The 19,921-nt window shown below is 35.6% G+C and overlaps 2 protein-coding genes across 4 annotated transcripts; one reads left to right on the forward strand and one right to left on the reverse strand.

Moving 5' to 3' along the window:
- Positions 1-5: 5 nt before the first annotated feature.
- On the reverse strand, positions 6-10,328 carry LOC125652233 (ankyrin repeat and EF-hand domain-containing protein 1-like). 3 transcript variants are annotated; one of them, XM_048881269.2, is made up of 9 exons: positions 10,140-10,328; positions 9,349-9,872; positions 8,880-9,079; positions 6,569-6,842; positions 5,645-6,455; positions 5,268-5,494; positions 3,174-3,367; positions 3,054-3,076; positions 1,162-1,289 (listed from the first exon to the last, which is right to left on the reverse strand). In XM_048881269.2, exons 2-8 carry the CDS (start codon positions 9,692-9,694, stop codon positions 3,071-3,073), a joined length of 2,058 nt encoding a protein of 685 aa, XP_048737226.1. In that variant the 5' UTR covers positions 9,695-9,872; positions 10,140-10,328; the 3' UTR covers positions 1,162-1,289; positions 3,054-3,070. The 3 variants fall into 3 exon arrangements, with proteins under 3 accessions (XP_048737224.2, XP_048737226.1, XP_048737225.1); XM_048881267.2 differs by lacking the exon at positions 3,054-3,076 and having other exon boundaries at positions 6-1,289; XM_048881268.2 differs by lacking the exons at positions 1,162-1,289; positions 3,054-3,076 and adding an exon at positions 2,815-2,866.
- Positions 10,329-15,038: 4,710 nt separating this feature from the next.
- On the forward strand, positions 15,039-17,033 carry LOC125652237 (glutathione peroxidase 2-like). The gene is made up of 2 exons (XM_048881280.2): positions 15,039-15,480; positions 16,427-17,033. The coding sequence occupies exons 1-2, from the start codon at positions 15,244-15,246 to the stop codon at positions 16,781-16,783; spliced, it is 594 nt and encodes a 197-aa protein (XP_048737237.2). The 5' UTR covers positions 15,039-15,243; the 3' UTR covers positions 16,784-17,033.
- Positions 17,034-19,921: the final 2,888 nt, after the last annotated feature.

The raw sequence follows: 19,921 nt of genomic DNA on the forward strand, positions 1-19,921 counted from the left end.
TGCTATTGCAATGTATTTTGTTTATTGGTAAAAGCACTGACATTTCAGATTGACATATAATCCTCTATATTCATAAAAAGCAACAACTAACAAAATATGAACATAAGAAATAAATGTTTAAGTTGATTGCATTATGGGAATACAAAAACAATGGAAGCATTGAGGTAATTTCTGCATAAACATTTATATTAATAAATCCTATAACTACCACATTACTGTCAGTAGTTTTATACCCTCATAATACAGACAATGTATACATCTATTCCTTAATTATAAGTAACATAAAAGGACAATATCATTGAATTATGATATAAACAAAAATAGACCTCTGTAAACACATAATAATTGATTTTTATTAAACATGAAACTTTCAGTTTCTTTCAACCTGACAAGCAATACATTGAAGACCCATTTTCAAAAACAATCTTACGACTAAGATAGAAATTTTTTCTCTGTCTTATACTCAACTGAGTGCAACTACACCCTGAGTAAGAATGCCAGTTTTTCTCCTGTGCACTTAAGTATTGCTCATTAAGAAATATACAAGTGAAGAATTGTAAAGGAATTACAGTGTTTTAAAATTTGTACCTTAATTGTAAGATTTCTTGTGAAAATGATTCATTGTCTGAATGATATAAAATGCAAGTTTCAAATCAACCAAAGCTTTCACAGATGCTCAGGTTAAATGTTTCAAATATTCCAATATGAAGGCACATCAACTTAGTAAAACTCAATAAAATGAAAGATCATGTATCACAAAATATATTGGCACTTACTGTCACAAAACAGTGTTCAAAGTAAGAATCTTAACTTTGCATGCAATAGGCATAATACAAAAACATATATCAGATATGTTCTAAATCAAACAGAGGTCCATGTAAATATGAAAAAGGAAATACATGTAAATAATGCACAGTAACAAATCAGCAGAATGTTGTCAAGGCAAAACTGTGAGTGAATAACATAACAAACATTTCTATAGAAATATGTTATTAATCATCATCGCCCATTTCTTCACACTTTTTACTTATGTTTTTATTGAAAGGCATTTCAAAGTCTACAAAGTCTACCTCCCAGCCATATCTATCTCTGTTAATTTGTCGCTGCTCAATGAGCTCTTTACTGTTCGGCTGTTTGGTCCACGGGATTAAAGGAGTGTATGTGATATCTTCCTGCTCATCCATGCCCCCTGCTAAGGCTGAGGCTGCCCGGAGAATGGAGCCTTTCCTTTGCCGAGGAGGCTGATCATCAAACTCCCCAAATCCCAATGGGCCAGAGTGAGAATGGTGCTACAATACACATTAAGACAACCCTAAGAAACATTTCTATATAAAAATTTGAATTATTAGTTGCATAAAATTGATGGGGGAGATTTAATATTCTCCAATGCTCATAGGAAAATTTTGAAATTCAGTTCACTCCAAATCAATTAAAATTCAATATTCAGAGGTCATTACTGGTATTCAGAATTAACTAGAATATTTAAAGATTATGAGATAGCCAAGCACTAGTGTTCAAACTACAAGGAAATACACATGGTTAAAAGTGGCTTCTATTGATTAGCAAAATCAGGTGTCTATTTGCCACAGGTACCCATGAGAGTGTTTTGATAGGCAGCACATTACCCAAGCTTAGGCAAAACTGTTCATTATAACAAAAAACAAGAAATGTTTTAGATACATATATGCAACCCCCCCCCCCCCCTGTTGCAATTTTCAAAAGGATAAATTTTAAATTTAGAATGTCTGTGACTGAAAAATATGAATTATCTACTAGTCAGGGGCAACCACAATACAATGTTTGATCTCTATCAGGCAAAAGGTTCTAATGATAATAAGCAGTATCTTTTTATACCCAAAGTGAATTGATTTATGACCTTGTCTGATTCAAAATGAAAAGGAGTCCAAATACCATAAGACATTTTGACCAATGGGGGTCATGTACTCTTTAAGGGGTACCAGTGTACCAAGTTTAATGTCTGTCATGCAACTGAAAGGGTTCACAAGATACTGAGCAGACAGTATTTTCTTATAACCAGAGTGGTTCGACCCTTGACCTTGTGACTTCAAAATTAATAAGTGTCATCTACTCCTAGGATATACCAGTGTACCAAGTTTGTGATGTCTGTCAAGCAAAAGGTTCTCAAGATATTGAGCAGACAATATCTTCCTATGTCCAGAGTAGTTTGATCTTTGACCTTGTGAACTTAAAATCAAGAGGGGTCATCTACTCCTTAGGTAAAACAAGTGCACCAAGTTTGATGTCTGTCAAGCAAAGGGTCTTCAAAATACTGAGCTGTCAATATCTTCCTATGCCTAAAGTAAATTGACCTTTGACCTAATGACCTAAAAACTAATAGGGGTGATCTACTCTTGAGGGGAAGCAGGTGTTACAAGTTTAATGTCTGTCAAGCAAAGGCCAGGTTCTTAGATATTGAACAGACAACACTTATTCAACTGACTGATATACCAAGGGGCATAAAGAGATGCATTGATTTATAAAATTGTTAACTGTGTCAAGTAATGCCAATATATTTACTAGTTTATATGAACCCAAAACAAAAGCTGTAATTGGCCTGTTACTATCCATGCCCTTTGAACAAACAGTTTTGCCAAATTGATTATCAGTAGGTATAAAAAGATATAAAAAGCAAAATCAAAAAACCTCCTTAATGCACATCAATATATACACATTGTATTTATACATATATTTTACATCATATTGCATTAAGAAAATTGATGATCAATGATTATGGATATCTTGAGGTTTTGTTCTATTATCACAGCAATTCCAAAATGTTAAGAAAATGCTTACACAATGAGCAAGAGCAACACTAAACCAAATTAGAACTCTGCCTTGAGGGTACCTGTGTTATACAGAGGAAAACAATTCCATAACAAGCAAATCAAAATCACTGCAAATTTTCATGTAACACCAAATTTTTTGTCAAAGAGCCATTAAAATTCAATCCATTCTAGTAATAAACAATATACATATATGCAGTTATGTTAAGAAAAATTTACACCCACTGCCAAACATGCAATTACCAGTACCTCTGAATTTATCCACTTTAATTCTACAAATCAATTTTTTCTCCCCTGATTTTACATATTTTGCAGTAAGAAAGCAAAATTTAATATGTCTCATAATATCAAAACACCAATGATACTTACAGCAACATTTTCTTTTGCATCCAGGGCTGGACCTGAGGAGGGACGGGTGGTCTTACCACCTCCTCCTTTGCCACCCTTCTTTCCTTTACCTCCTTTCTTATCCCCCATAGCTGGCAGACTCTCCCATTTTATCTGCACTACATCTATGACTCTGGGATCAGCCCAGGCTATGGCATAATCCATTGGGTTATGTCCTGAAATGTTTATTACAAATTCTATTGTACAATACAAAAGAAAAATATTGCTACAACAGTAACTTTCGATTAGGGGTTTCAAGTTTTGTGAATTTTATGGCTTTAATTTGCCTATCCCACAAATTTAAAATTTCCTACGAAATACAAAATTTGTTACATAATATTTCATTGTGCAAAAATCACAACCCAACAAACTTTAAAATCCTGGCAATCAACAAAAAGTCCTTAAGTGGCCCAGTTTAAAGGACACATATCGTGTTTTCAAAGTATACAAAATTATATGCATTTTGTCTTCCTTATGCTTATAGAAATTAATTGTAATAGTTCGTTCGCTGAAGTATTGCGATAATTAGCCACAATACGGACTTGAATCTAAGCCCCGATTTCAAAAAGCCTAGTTAATTAGATAGGTAGTCACGTGGTACAGTGACGTCATATGCGACCTTCGTCGATCAACTTGTTGTAAAAGTAGTGTTAGATATTTTTAAAAACTCGGGTTTTAGGGGCCTAATAAATTTACCATGGATAACATTTATTTCGATGTTAACCAATTTCCCGAGTCTTATATCTTTAAGCCACCAGTGCATACAAATAGCGGCCCAAATGTAGCGAGGAAAGCGAGTATGAAATCTGCGAGTAAATAATGTTTACATGGGATCACTGTCTAAACACAATATGGTAATGTCATTTCTGTAAAGAACTGTAATTAGCGTTGTTGCTTTTTGAAAATAAACAGTGTAATTATTATTAAATTTATTTTGGAGAAGTTAGATCTAAATTATGATACGATTATGTATCATTGACAACTAGGCCTACTGTCACGGGTGCATTTCGAGAGAAAAAATAATAATAAAAATTATCAAACTTATGGTGAAAATCCCAATACTTTTAGATTATTTTATTCAAGCAATTTTATTAATCATAATTTTTTTGTTATCTACACGTTGTTACTTAGGAAGTGGGAGCGCGGCGTGCTGTACGTTGTTGTAAACACGTACGTGTTCCTTAAAAAAAATGAAAGCATTATAATTCAATTCAAAGTTGGGAAATATCATATTTTATTATTTATAATTGAAAGTTCAATTATCTTTTATCTTCAAATTTCTTTTTTAAAACTACCAGTTGGTAGACACTGCTAGCGAAGTTCTGCCTATATGGTGTTACAAGGTGAAGGTCAGTTGGTGCGAGTGTGTATTGAATTTGAGAGCAGAACGGAAAGCATAAGCCGTAGGCCTATATGTAACAGTGGGTAGCTTCGATAGAACCATTTTCTCGCAGTTTATCTACGTCTTTGTCCAAGTGCTTGTTTAAAAAAAGTACAGGGACAAATTCTATTGGGTTTTTTATGGCAAAGTCGTTGTGCCGACAAAAAATATTCACGTCTTGTCCCTCATACCTTCCTTCGAAAATTGAAAAAAACACAGTCCAAAGCCTCTCTACTGACAGCAAGTACACCCTTAAACGGCACAAAACACCCTAATGCAGTGTTATTTACAAGCCGTTAATGTGATAATTGTTTGTTTGTCAATTAAATCTAATCTGTTAATGAAATGGCTAACAACTGTTTTCAAATCTTCTCGCTCGAGGTCGCATATGACGTCACAGATAATGGCGCGTAAAATATCGAAGAAAATATGCATATCGCAAGATTTGAATTTCATCGCTTTCAAACTCGAAAACTACGCAAACTGTTTCCTTTAAAACACATGTAAAGTAGTTTTAGGCATGAAATGAATTAATTTTGCTGAAAAAATTAAAAAGTTTAAAAACATGCGATGTGTCCTTTAAATGATTCCACAATATGCACCAATCCCAAATTGTCTGTACATTTATTGATTCACATTTCAAGCCTTCCTACTTTTCTACGCAATGACTTTCAGCTTGGAAAAGTAATGCTTACCCTTCACATTTTCTGTCTGTACTCTACAGCCTTTACCAATGAGATAGTCCACCACACTATCTCGAGAGCTCTCTATAGCTCTAGTGAGTGGTGTACCACCATTCATCGTGGTGGCGTCAATTTCAGCTCCATGATCAATCAGATACTCAACAACATCCAGCTGACCAGCATGACATGCATGGTGTAATGGTGTCCACTTAAAGTTGTCTCTGGCATTGACCATTGCTCTGTAAATCCCAACATTGATTTCTAAGACAATGGTGAATAACGAGTTGAAAAGTTCTTGAACCCAAATTTTCAAGGGTATATCAACAATCTCCATTCTCTGTGGTTCAATAAACACATTATTTCATTATCTAATATAAAAAATCACTTACCCATTATCCACTAGGAATTTGACCATGTCTATCTTGCCAGTGGAACAGGCCACCATCAGAGGAGTTTTGTAGTACTTGTCTCTGGTGTCTGCTGTAGTACCTCTTTGGAACGCATTCTTTAAGGACTCGTAGTCACCATTTTTAGCAGCATCAGCTATGTTCATGTACATCCTATCAGGGTGGTTTAAATACCATGCAGAGTCATCCTGTAGTGGATGAGCTGGAGGCCTGTCTCTGTCAAAGCGGTTCGTGTCTGTGAAGTGAATGTGTCTCTCGATGAACATCTCAGGTGGTGCTCCTCCATAGGTCCTCGGTCCCTCATCCTGGGTACATATTGGCATAACAAGCTTAAATTTACCCTTCTTTTTACCTCCTTTTCCTTTTTTGCCCTTCTTTTTCTTTTTGCCCTCAAAGGCACTCATTAAGTAGTTTTTATTCACATATTTCTTGCCACCAACAAATTCATTAAAGTCAACATTGCCATCACGGTTTTTATCATGGGCTAAGAGAACTTTCTTCATATCCTCCTCTTCCGCTGGTGCGCCCATCCCTGTCAGACTGTCAGCAAAGTTGTCCTTTGTTACAGTCCCCTTTTCATCTGGATCATACTTCATCATCATGTTGAGAATCTTTTCCGACCTCTCAAACACCCAGTCATACAGGACTATGGCCCAGGGCTCATTGTTCTTCCCAACTTTACCAAACCCTTTCTCCGCTTTCCTACATTCTTTTGTGGCCTCTTTGTGATCCCTATCTTTTGCCAGACTCCTTGCAGTCTCTCCTTCATTATTTTTTGGTTTAGGGTTACAACCTGAAAAAGCATATAGATGTTATATGCAAGGTGAAAAAATAATTTCTTGTTGTACATTTTTTTCTAGGATTTAATTGCATGGGAAGTGTACAATTTTTGAATTCTTTAATTACCCCTTTGTGCCAGAAATTTGCAGACCATTCCATGTCCGTTCATAGCAGCATTATGTATGGGAGTATTTCCCTCTGAGTTTGTCTGATCAAACATAGCACCATGTCCAGACATGCATGCCACAACTGCTAGACTGCCTCCAATAGCAGCATAATGAGCAGCATGGTTATGCTTTATATCTAGTGCATTCACATCTGCTCCACGCTCCAAGATGGCACGAACAACCTTAACACTCCCACTAGCTGCAGCTGCCATTAGACAGGTTTTACCCGTTTTCTGTCAAAGAAATTTGAAACAAAAATTCAAAGTTCAAAATTTTAAAGCAATTTACAATACAATAATGGACTGTTTAGTAATGAGACATCACAAGTTGAGTGTCCTCAGGTGACAACCTTACTCAGACCTGATAATTTTTAATGTCTCCTTACTAAATAGGTACAGTGTTGGAAATTGGTTTCAAACTTGGTATAGACCACGAGTCTGTGCCAAAACAAGATGACATAGACCTCATCAAATTGGCATAGACCGCAACATTGAAAAAAAATATCACAAAAAAACATTGTCATTTACTTCTAATGTACTTAGAAAGCATATTTTCTTTCCATTTCCATAACAATATCCTCCTTTCCTCATAACATTTATCAGACGTCGATTGACCATGTGGGGGTTCTTTGGGATAACTTTATTGCTTTAAATCTAAAAAATTGGCATAGACAATTTGGTCTCTCAATTACAATTGGCATAGACCAGTGTCATCTGACATAGACTCGGTCTATTGGTCTATGGTTAATTTTGAACACTGCAGTTAATAATAGTTTTATCTTCTTGAAGAATCTGCATTTAAGGAAATGCAGTATTTAAATTGCATGTTCATATATATCAGAATTATCTCGCTTGCACCATTTTATTGTCATCTAAAGGGAGACAACACAGTTGTCACATCATTATCCTGCACTTGAGGGAGACATCATAAATTTTCATGCGATATACTCTCGACCAATAAGATTGTCTGTATCACTTTGAAGGATAATAATTTCTCTCATATCTACGTATGTAAGATACAGATATTCTATGAAAGAAAGGTATGTAAGATATTTCTATCTTTCATATCACGTGACGTTTATCTTACATATCGCATGACGTCATAATCAATACACAACTAGCTTGCAACATACCTCGCCTCGATTGACGAACACTAGCGTCTGCAAAGCTCTTGTACAAAAAATGACAGATTGTAATGTCCCTGATAATCTCCAGGTGTATGTGACCGGACACAAAAATACACATTCCTTGAACAATTACTGCACACTCAACAACAGTCACAAATTCCTCATACACCTATGCCATCCGGTGCATTATGCCAGTTCACAGAAACCCAGCCCACATGGTCTATTACTTCTAGGCCTACCTCCACATTCACTCTGTCAACGTCTACTGTCTGTGTCTCAGGTGAAATAAGTGCCTTCAATGTCCATGAGACTCGAGTCCTTGCACGCGTGAAAAACGAAAGTCTAACCATGCCCATATTCACCAACAAAAACCACTTGCAGTGGCGTAGCTTCCATTGAGGCAACCGAGGCAGCTGCCTCGGTAAAAAAAACACCTTTTACGTTGTTAAAATGTTGATAGCTTCTGGGGGGCACAGCCCCCCAGACCCCCTGCCTCGGTAATATTCGAACCCAAGCTACACCTATGACTTGGAATCTCTCTTCACATACTCGTCATTAAATAACTGCTCAATTACATGTAATATCAATATTAATGCTCGTCTAAGAAAAAACGTGCAGTTGTGGATTCATATTCTGATTAGGTCTGTCAAAATGTTTCACGCTGATGACTGTCGAGTTACGTCATGCATCACCCTGATTATTGATTTATTCAAAGAGGAATAACTCTAATACAATTCACTTATACACTCGTCGGCCGATTTTTTGTCGGCAACATAGTTGCCAAAATGAAGGTCGTAGAATTCGATTCTGGTGTTATTCTTAATGTACAGCGAAAAATTAATTAATTGGAAAATTCTCAAAATGCCGTCGCTAGGCACAAGGAAAACGGAAAACTCTAGAAATATGAGAGAAAAATACTCTCTTATGAGTTGCCATGAAATATTAAGGTGATTCCACCCTCAGGGTTGCAAAAAAGCGGTAAAACCCTCGGCAAAGCCTCGGGTTTCACAGATTTTTTGCAAGCCTCGGGTTTCACAGATTTTTTGCAACCCTCGGGTGGAATCACCTTATATTTCATGGCTACTCATAAGAGAGTCTTATAATCTTCATAAATGCTTCATGAAGGAAAAATGAAATGATTTACCTCTTGCTTTCCATTTGGGTTAGCTCCCTTTTGTAGGAGTTGGATGCAGGCTTCCTCATTGTCTGTGGCTGTGTCACAAGCATAAAGGAGCACAGGAATTCCCTCTGCAGATATGTTGTTGGGGTCGGCTCCGTTCTCCACAGCTATCTCAAGACATTTGGCATGTCGCTCAGTTGGGGAGATGCAATAGAATAAGATACCTGGGTGATAATAAGGTACAAATTAGAACTATTAGGATTACTCCTGAACCAACAATTTATATTGATTTGTGTTCTAGAGTGATAATATGTCATGAATAGCAGATTATTAGTTAAGGGGATATTTCAAAACCCTGAGTCCAATATTCACATCTAGAAATTAACTCTGACATGAATATCATTCTATGATGAAGTGCATTTCTAAAATTCTATACGCAATGCTTAAATTTTTCATCATGAATGATACTACATATGCATATCCAATACCATACCTTTTCCTTCCAAATCTTTGATGTCCATTTTAGCACCAGCCTCCACTAACTTTTCCAAACATTGCACATGGCCATACTCTGCTGCCCTCATGGAGGGGGATCTGCCCTTTAAATCCACAGCATCGGGATGGGCTCCGAGACCAATTAGAAATTTTATCATCTCATCATCATTAGCGGCAGCTGCCACTCCTAAGGCCGTGAAACCTTCATTGGCATCATTGTAATTAATCAAATGTGGCACTCCATGGTTTGTAAGTTTTTCTATCTGACCCATATCCTTTTCCCGAACACATTGTAAAAGTTTGCACACTTGAAGTGTCTCTAATCTTGTTTCAGCAACAGGCATTTTGATGCTTTTGTGTTTTCACTGGCTGAATAATTCTATGGGAGTTTTTTTTTTTTTTTTTTTTTTAGAACTTCTTTATGTTCTTCAATAACGATGATGTTTAATACTTGCTTGTGCTTGTCATGCCATTGTAAATATTTAATTGCAACCAATATCCAAACTGCATACGATGGAAGGCCTGCAAATAATCATTACAATTCGATATATGGAACTGCAAATTTGTAATCCTTCATAAATCTACACGTCAGACTCTAGAACTTTCTTAAATATGCAATCAATTATCATAAACTGAAATAAATATGCTCTAACGGTAGATCAGGTTAACACCACCTGATTTATGAGTGATTGCGGTTTCCCATGCAATCTCCTGAATAATTTGTGTGGTATGTCGATAGAATTAATATTCCGACAACTCAATCATTACGTTTCATTCATAATGAAGTACCTGTTGTATTACAAGATGCTGTCACGAAATCTTGCTATCGGGATGTGCGTGCTGATGTCCTCTAGTTCATCATTTATTCATCTTGACGAGCTCAACCCGCCATTGCCGTTTGTTTGTTTCTAAGGAAGCGACTTTATAATCGTTGACACTCGGCTATTTTCGTAAGGTTAGCGAGGGAACGCACTGGTCAGGCCAGCTCGTACTCTGTTCTAGTCGTACCTTGGGTATAAAGCACTAAAATCCAACAACACTCAACATCCAACGTGTCGGATCTAATAGTAGATACGAGGTCAAATAATAAAGGATATAAAAAGCACTAAAAATGATCAACGACACGAACAACAGTGAATTGTCAAATTGTCAGGACGATAAAATATTTACATAGAAAAGTGAGGAAACCAAAACTACAACTATAATTAAACTACAAAAACTTATAACAAACAAAACGTCTACATATTAAAATTATCTAGTGTAATATGTGGCAATAGAAAAGTTTGTTAACATCGAGCGTCAAGACTAAACTTGAGAGAGAGAGAGAGAGAGAGAGAGAGAGAGAGAGAGATGAATAAAACTTGTTGATTTCTAGATAGTTGTGTCTATGTTAAATTGAGATGTATTACATCCTTACAGCATTGTACAAGTTAATCGATCCTCATGTGATGTCATAGGTTTTTGCAAAAATCTTAATAAATTAAACTTTGTGCATGATAGAAATATGTCTTTTTGAGGAATTTTATTCACTAGATATAATAAAAAATCTGGTAAACTATTAATACTAAAAAGTTTACATTTTTCATAGATAATCAATTATTTATGATTAAAATAATTTTGTCAAGGGCAATAACTCCTATGCTGGAATTCCCTCTACATGATGTCTATTATACATTGGTTTACCTAGTATCAGCAATTAATCTATACATATTTATGAATTAATCAGTTTTTTAAAACTGTTGATATTTAAATTTTGTCATTTCAACAAGTTTTTATCTATGTTTATTATTCTGTTTAACGAAAATATGTGATTTTCTGATGTTGATGTATACTTCTGTTTTTGTATGTCTGACATCTTTAAAAAGGTGGCAACATATATATTTTCTTTGGTTATTAATTATATTAAACTATATTGAGTGGAAATCAATACAGTTTTTCCACTTTTAACCATTAATATTGATAAGTCACATGAGGATGGAGTTACCTTAAATGTATTGTGTGCATGTAGATGTATGGTGTCCGGATAGTATGGAGCGCCAAATTAACATAAACTCAAATAATTGAAGACATCTTCAATTATTTGAAGATATCATCAATTCAATTATTGCTCTCTTTAATTGAATTAATGCGCGCATTAAATCAATTATTGCTCTCATCAAATGAATTAATGCGCGCTTCAATTCAATTATTGCTCTCATCAATTGAGTTAATGCGCGCATCAATTGAATTAATGAGAGCAATTAATGCGCGCATTAATTCAATTATTGCTCTCTTCAATTCAATTGATGCGCGCATTAATTCAATTAATGAGAGCAATGATAGATTTGATGCGCGCATTAATTCAATTATTGCTCTCTTGGCAAAAACCACCTGTTTTCAAATTTGTACAATTATTAAGTGTTCATAATGTACACGAACTTTGTAATTTAGGGAAATATTTATGTCTTGCACTTAAGTTGCGAGAAAACCTTGTTTAAGTCATTCTCCGCTGCTTGTTTGAATTAGTACACTGCCATACAATGTCATTTTTATGTACATGTATTTATGAAATTGATGTGATAAGACATATGTCTTAAGCAAAAAAGAATATATAATTCATTTGATGAGAGCATCAATTTAGTAGAAATATTGCTCGCAATAATTAATTTAGAGCTCGGTATAAATAATTTGATGATCTCTTTAATTCAATTGAAGATATCTTTAAATCATTTACAATGCTTTTGTATAAGGAATTAATGCGCGCATCAATTCTTTTAAAGAGAGCAACAATTCAATTAAAGATATCACTAATTTAATTGTGGATATGTTGAATTGAAGATATCTTTAATTGTATAGTTGCTCTCTCTAAAAGAATTATTGCTCTCTTCAAATGAATTAAAGATATCATTAATTCAATTGAAGAGAGCAATAATTGAATTAATGCGCGCATTAAATCAATTATTGCTCTCATCAAATGAATTAATGCGCGCATCATATTCAATTATTGCTCTCATCAATTGATTTAATGCGCGCATTATATCAATTACTGCTCTCTTCAATTGAATTGTAGCGCGCATCAATTCAATTGTTGATATCATTAATTCATTTGAATAGATCATTAATTCAATTAAAGCGCGCATCAAACCAGCTGAAGAATTAATGCTCTCATCAATTCAATTAATGCGCGCAATAATTCTGAATTGAAGATATCATTAATTATTAGAAGAGATCTTTAATTCAATTGTTGCGCGCATCAAATGAATTGATGATATCTTCAAATACTTGAAGATATCTTCAATTATTTGAGTTTATGTTAATTTGGCGCTCCATAGGATAGGGCCATTTGCAAAAGCGTGACTGCGCGTTAGTCACAACACACCGTCACGCCAACAAGCAACGCACCTTCGCGCTCTCACGCTAACAAGCAACGCGCCTTCGCGCAGACAAGCAATGCGCCTTCGCGCTCTCACGCCAACAAGCAACACACCGTCACGCCAACAAGCAATGCGCCTTGTCGTTAGAGCGTGAATGCGCGTTGCTTGTTGTGTGGTTGTGTATCCGGACACCATACCTATCGGTATAACTAATATAATCCCCAATGGGTGGAAAATTTTTTACATTGACATAGTTAATTTCTAAAACATTATGTGAGGTATACTAGGTGCTTTTGTTAGATCTACTGTGTTGTTGCTTTTTGTTTAATTACTGTGTTTGTGATTGTAAAGTTGCTTTTGGTAGACGTGGATATTTCAGAACTGATTTAATTTTGTCCTTGCAGCAGCGTCTCTTGCTACCATCTTCTTCCTATCATAATTTGAAATATTGTGTTACATGTTGTGTATCCATTTCAGCTGAGTCACCTCTGACTATATTTATGATAAGTATGTCCACTGCGAACTCAGTCCTGTTGTATTTTGTCATTTAAATCATACATCTTCAATGTTATGCTCATTTCGGTCCGAATTTGGAATAAATCCTAACCTATCCCATATGTGTGTGGGTGTGTGCGCGCGCGTGTACGTGCTTATGTTTCACTCTCTTTCTCCCTTGTTTACAGTCAGCTGGGCAAGGTTTAACGAATGCCCCTCCCCTATTCCCACTCTCTTTCTCTTTCAAAGTCCTTCCCTATCTCCCCGCTTCCTCTATCATCTTGCTCCCTTCGATCTTCCTCTCGAACCCACCCCCCACCCCCCAATTCTTCTTAATTGACCTGTTTGCATAGATTCAGGTCATAAGGGTCAACTCCAAAGAAACGTTATCTAGAGGAGACAAAAGGTAGAATACGTGTATATTGCCGGGTAGTTTTCGGTCCAGTTTGATAACGTTTCTTTGGAGTTGACCCTTATGACCTGAATCTATGATTGGTTAGCAGTTATTTAAAGGGTCATTAGCTGTCACTTTGTCACCAAATCTTGAATTCAATGAAAATTGCTCATTATCATATATTTCAATAATAACACCAGTATTTAATTATTTCAAACACCTTTAAACCTAAACATGTTGGTGATCAAATAATTATTGTCTTTGCAATATATAATTATTCCTTATATATTTCTTTACACTAAAAGGTTATCTTTCAGTAATAACACCAGTCAAGCCCGTTTAACCTTAAAACAGACACATGAATATGTAATTTTGGTTATTAAATGATACTAGTAACTGTCCCTGCAAGACAATAATTATTCCTTATATACTTCGTTACACTAAAAGCGGTTAAATCTAACGCAGTTCTACTAGGTTTCTCTTGTTTTTGTACACACAAAAAAACCAAATGGTTTTTTTTAAATTGATCATTCATATGCCAATGAGAGATTTCGAGGGAAAAAAGGTTGACATCACTTTCACAGCTAATGCCCCTTTAAAACTTCTATTTTCTTATTTTTCAATTATATGTATTCTACGGTATATATTTACAGTGACATTTGATGGCTTGTACGAAGCGCCAAATCAATATCAACTCAACTAACTGAAGGTATATTTAATTATTTGAAGATATCATCAATTCAATTATTGCGGGAGCCCATAGAATATTGACGCACGCATCAAATCAAATATTTCTCTCATCAATTTAATTGAAGAGAATATCAATTCAATTATTTTATTGCGCGCAATAATTGAATTAATGCGCGCATCAATACAATTGATGAGGACAGCAACTGATTCGATGCGCGCATTGATAAAGAACAATGATTTATTGGATGAGAGCAATATATTTACTTGAATGATGCGCGCATCAATTAAATTCGATTATTGTTCTCATAAATTCAATTAATGCGCGCATCAATGTGGTGGAATTACTGCTCGCAAAATTGCATTTGGAGCTGGGTATAATTGATTTGATGATCTGTTGAATTTAATTGAAGATATCTCTAATTACTTGAGTTTATGTTTTTTGGCGCTCCAGAGGATTGGCATGGTGAAAGTGACTGACCAGGAAGTGCATGCACGGTGCATTGATTTTGATTGGATAATGCGTTAACTGGCTTAGCTCTCCAATAAGGTGAAATTTTTAGTATTGATTCCTTGGAACTTACTAAAACAAATGGCACCACTTTTTAAATGGGGGACGCTTGGGGATCATCCGTAATGATCAATTGGCACTAGTTTTATTTTAAAATGCCAAAAACTTCTGATATGTCATTTATAAAGACATTGATTTATACACGAGTGCGCGGATCCAAGAGTGCCAAAAAAAAAAAGAATAGAATTTTTGTCTTGGGGGATCTACCCCTGGCAATTTTCCATATCTCTTTGATCTTGAAATGTTCCCCGATATTGCAGAATATATGCATGTACTAATGTTATTGATTGGATCACGCGTTATGTTATTACTCGTTCTATACGCATACGAGGCATCAAAGTTGAAAGATATCCGCTTAAACTGGAAGTTTAAAAAAAAAAAACCTGTTTAAACATGGCGAGCGTCAAGAGCCCGGTCAAAATTGACAATTTTCTGCAGTTTTCTGCAAAGACTCTACAGGGGGAAAAGATTAATTTCACTCGGTATGAGGGGAAGGTGATTCTCGTGGTTAATGTGGCTTCCCTCTGAGACACCACGAAGAGGGACTACCCGATGATGAACGAGCTCGCCGAAAAGTTCGCTGGCAAGCTTGTGGTTCTCGGGTTTCCCTCTAACCAATTTGGGCACCAGGTAAGAATTTCTTTTGATCATTTACAGAAATCTACTGAAGTATGTAGAATGCACAAAATTTCGAGTGCCAATCTCTCTCTCACAGCACAGAGAGGAAATATGTCAACTGCCTGTTCAAATTTGTGTTTTCCCCACCACACACACATATACATGTATATATATAATTTTCGGGACGACCCGTCCCTTCTTCAGGACAAACGAAAGAATTACATAGTGCGGCCAATATCAACAAATAACAAAAACTACATATGAATACATCTAGCACTACAACTACACTAATCTACAAACATATTTACAACGCAGACTACATGATTTTTGGTTTGTAGATTATTGTAGTTGTAGTGCTAGATGTATTTATATATGTAGTTTTTGTTATTATTCTCTGTTGATATTGGCCACATTATGTAGTTCTTTTCGTTTGTCCTGAAGAATTTGACAATCTGGTTGTTCGTGTCGTTGGTCATTTTAGTTCTTTATACATGTATATATATACACAACACAGAAATCATTTGAAAAGCCGTGCATATAATTTGACTAACCCTCTGCAGTCGACCTCGTGGTTTTAGAATGTATCTTGAAAACGGACTAGTTATCTGCATCGACAGTAAAGTTTAATTACTGGTATAATTATATTTATTTAAAAATGTAGAATAGCTAATGATATTATTTCTATAAATTTAATGTGTTTTCTTTTTTGAGATCTGGTTTGGAACGGGGTCTAGATTGGAGTTGAAAATTTTATATCAGGCGATCAGGAAGAAATAGATTCCTTAAAATTTGACAAATAAATACAGATAAACGGGTTCCTGGTGACTCATTTACACTGGCCACAGTAAATTGGATCCCCTAATTTACCCCATACTAATATTCCAGATAGTTAATATGTACCCAGGATAGCATGCAAATTTTTGTATGAAAGCAACATGGTGTTTCAATTCTTTTACAGGAGAACGGCAATGGAGTAGAAATTTTGAACACTTTGAAATATGTTCGACCAGGGAATGGATTCGAACCAAAGTTTCCGATCTTCGAAAAGCTAGAGGTGAATGGAGAAAACTCCCATCCTATCTTCAAATTTCTCAAAGACAGACTTCCTATGCCTTGTGATGATGCCACTTCTTTTATGACTAACGCCAGTAAGATTTTATGGGCTCCCGTGACTAGAAACGATATTGCATGGAACTTCGAAAAATTTCTCATCACCCCGGATGGCAAACCGCATCGGCGATACAGCAGACACTACCTTATGACTAACATACAGAGTGAAATTAAAAAACTTATAGACGAGTATAAGGTTAAATAACTGTTTCTCCAAATCCATGTGTCATTAGATTTATTTTACTTATACATACTGCATGTCAAGGTGAAACGAGAATTTGTAAATGTGTAAAGGCGTGTATCAATGATTATTCTCCTATAAAGCCCGGTTTACACGGGGTTGGAAGGATAGGATATACAAGAACACCCCCTTTACCCATGTAGATTTTCTTGTTGCCATGTTAAATTTGTTTCATACAATTGCAATCATTAAACAGATACTTTTGAAACATTGAGACGGTGTTGTGTATATTCTAAGAGATTAGACCAACAGAAGTACTGCTGATAAACTGGTTCAACTTGAAGCGAAACAAACTTACCAATCATTGGGATAAACATATTAATCACCGAGACAAAATCTACCTAGCTGATCGATCCATGATGTATTAAATCATTATACAAGGGGGGGGGGGGGGGGGGGGGGGGGCAGAACACATATCCCAACGTAACAAATCAGGTTATTCAGATCTTTCTTATCGGCTGATCTATTTGAATACGTATGGGGAAATAACAAATTATTTTTTACTGCTTAATGAGAACAATTCCTTATTTACGAAAGCCCATATATTGTAACTGTGGCACCCCGTGCCGTGATAGATATTTGAAGTATTGGAAGACATGCAACCTGTTTTATTTGTACAAACTGAAATACGTCATTTGAATATGAGTACATCATTTATTCTGAACGAGAAACATCAAACACTCATGCTTGACGGAGATGTTGCTTTTGCCACACCATGTTTCTTGACTTTCCGTCAACGTCATGTAAAGTTGAATATGTCATAGGTTAGACAAAGCCTCTCCACCTCTCAGAGGTATTACTAGAAGTCCCAATAGGACAAGTCTAGTTACATCTATCTCTGCTTCAACGAAAATCTAAGTATTCCCATGATGTCTCCAAATTCAAACAAGCTATAATATATTGCAATCTTTGTTCAGTTTCCTGTGACAGTATCAGTATTTTTGAAAACCTGAAACAGAATGGTAAGAGGCTTATCACATCTAGTACTTTAGAATTTACTTAATGAACATTCCCCTTATCATTGTATGCCAGGTTTGATTATAAATGACGGATTATTTCTGTTCCAAACAAAAAACAAAAAAACAAGAGGCCCATGGGCCTAGAATCGCTCTTCTGATGCATTGTGGACCAGGCAAAAATTCTCACTAACCAAGATTCATCAATTAACAAGGTTTTAAAGACCTATCACATGATAGTGTATGAAGGAAATATCGTACAGTACACAATTAGATTAGGCAATCAAAATAATTACAAAATGAAGTAACGCGCATATCTGGGTAGTACATATTTCTCTTCTACATGTCCAAAAGTAGGTCACGGTGACCTACTTTTGGTTGACACACTGAAGACTCAAGATGCATCAACTGACAAGTCAAATAGTATTCAAATATAGCCGTCAAATTCCAAAAGAAGGCCACAGTGACCTACTTTTTGGTCGACACACTCCAAAGACTCAAGATGCATCAACTGACAAAGTTGATAATTGAAGTCAAATAGTATCTGAAATATTCAGATATAAACGTCAAATTCCAAAAGTAGGTCACCGTGACCTACTTTTTGGTCGACACACTCTGAAGACTTAAGACTCATCAACTGACAAAGTTTGATGATTGTAAGTCAAATAGTATCTGAAATATTCAAATATAGCCGTCAAAATCCAAAAATAGGTCACGGTGACCTACTTTTTAGTCAACACACTCTAAAGTCTCAACATGCATCAACCAACAAAGTTTGATAATTGTAATTCAAAAAGTAGGTCACCATGACCTACTTTTGAGACAACATATTAGGTCCTAAGATGCATCAACTGACAAAATTTGATGATCCTAGTCCTTGTACTAAACAAAATGTCAAAGTTTTAACAGAAAAAATTTAAGGACAACTTTGAATTGACCTTGAAACCACATCCTTTGCCCCAGGATGATGCCTTGAACAATTTTTTATCTACAACCTATCCTCATCCTTATGCATAAGTTTGGTGATAATTTGCCCAGTGGTTCTTGAGATGATTTTTTAACAACCACTACTTTTGTTTGCATTTTCCTAATTATCTCCCCTTGTTAAAGGGTCACAACCCTAGTTTTAGTACAAATGAAAGCCCTTGGGCCAAGGATACCCTGTGACAAATTTGACAAAAATTGGCCAAGGGTTTCTTGAGATATAGTCCTTTTTCCAAAAAGTTGACGCACACTGTACGCCACACATATTGGCCATATGATTAGCTCTTAAAAGAGCTAATAAAATCAGTTGTACATGTATATGCAAGTTTGATGCAGGGTAAATCAGTGGGCTGGCGACAGGCATTGCATTCACTAGAAAACAAACAACTTGTGAAGAGGTATATGCCGAAGAATATTGGCCATCTTCCTTTTATACATATTCACCTTTAACCATCAGCTTGAAAACAAGGAATGTTATAATAGTTTAAACATTCGACAAAGTGCTGAATATACAAGTATTATGAAATTGAGTTAAATTTCTCCGATAAAGTAACAAAAGATTTCCATATAGATATACACAATTTTTTTTGCAATATGTGCTATTTGAAGAACTAACAAATGAAATGTAATATGCATCGATCTGCGTTGAATAGTCAAGGGACGTAACTCCGACAAATACCCAATTTGTAACTGTTCTTACTACAACAGTATACAGTTATTGACTGGGTTCGAGGACAACAGCTCTTTTGTTTGACCCGAGAACGGGTCTGTTGCCCGAAGCTGTAGGCTGAGGGCAACCGATCCGTTCGAGGATCAAACAAAACAGCTGTTGTCCGAGGACCCAGTTAATAACTGTTTTGTTATACACCTTCATTTTTTAGGTTGTTTTTACTAGGTGCACATGGTTTGTTGACTTTAAATGGGACAGTGTGATTACATACATTTATCACTGATTCCACTAGTTTAAAAGAAAACATACTCAATATCCTAATTGATAATTATATTTTTCATGTATCTGCTCTGCTTTTCATCTAATAAATTTCGTATTTCATCACCAGTCAAATCAGTGAACCTCACCATTACGTAAACAAATCAGCAGACCAAGAATCATATGACTTGCGTATAACAGCTTTAACACGAATACAATAAAAATAAGTAAACT

The sequence above is a fragment of the Ostrea edulis genome, chromosome 5, assembly GCF_947568905.1.
Source record: "Ostrea edulis chromosome 5, xbOstEdul1.1, whole genome shotgun sequence".
In the NCBI taxonomy this organism is placed as follows: Eukaryota; Metazoa; Mollusca; class Bivalvia; order Ostreida; family Ostreidae; genus Ostrea; species Ostrea edulis.

Coding starts and splice junctions, on each gene's coding strand:
- LOC125652233 (XM_048881267.2), bottom strand. CDS start 9,694: ATGCCTGTTGCTGAAACAAGATTAGAGACACTTCAAGTGTGCAAACTT. Junction 6,456..6,568: donor CAAATTTCTGGCACAAAGGG/GTAATTAAAGAA, acceptor ATGCTTTTTCAG/GTTGTAACCCTAAACCAAAA. Junction 5,495..5,644: donor AAATTCCTAGTGGATAATGG/GTAAGTGATTTT, acceptor TGGGATTTACAG/AGCAATGGTCAATGCCAGAG.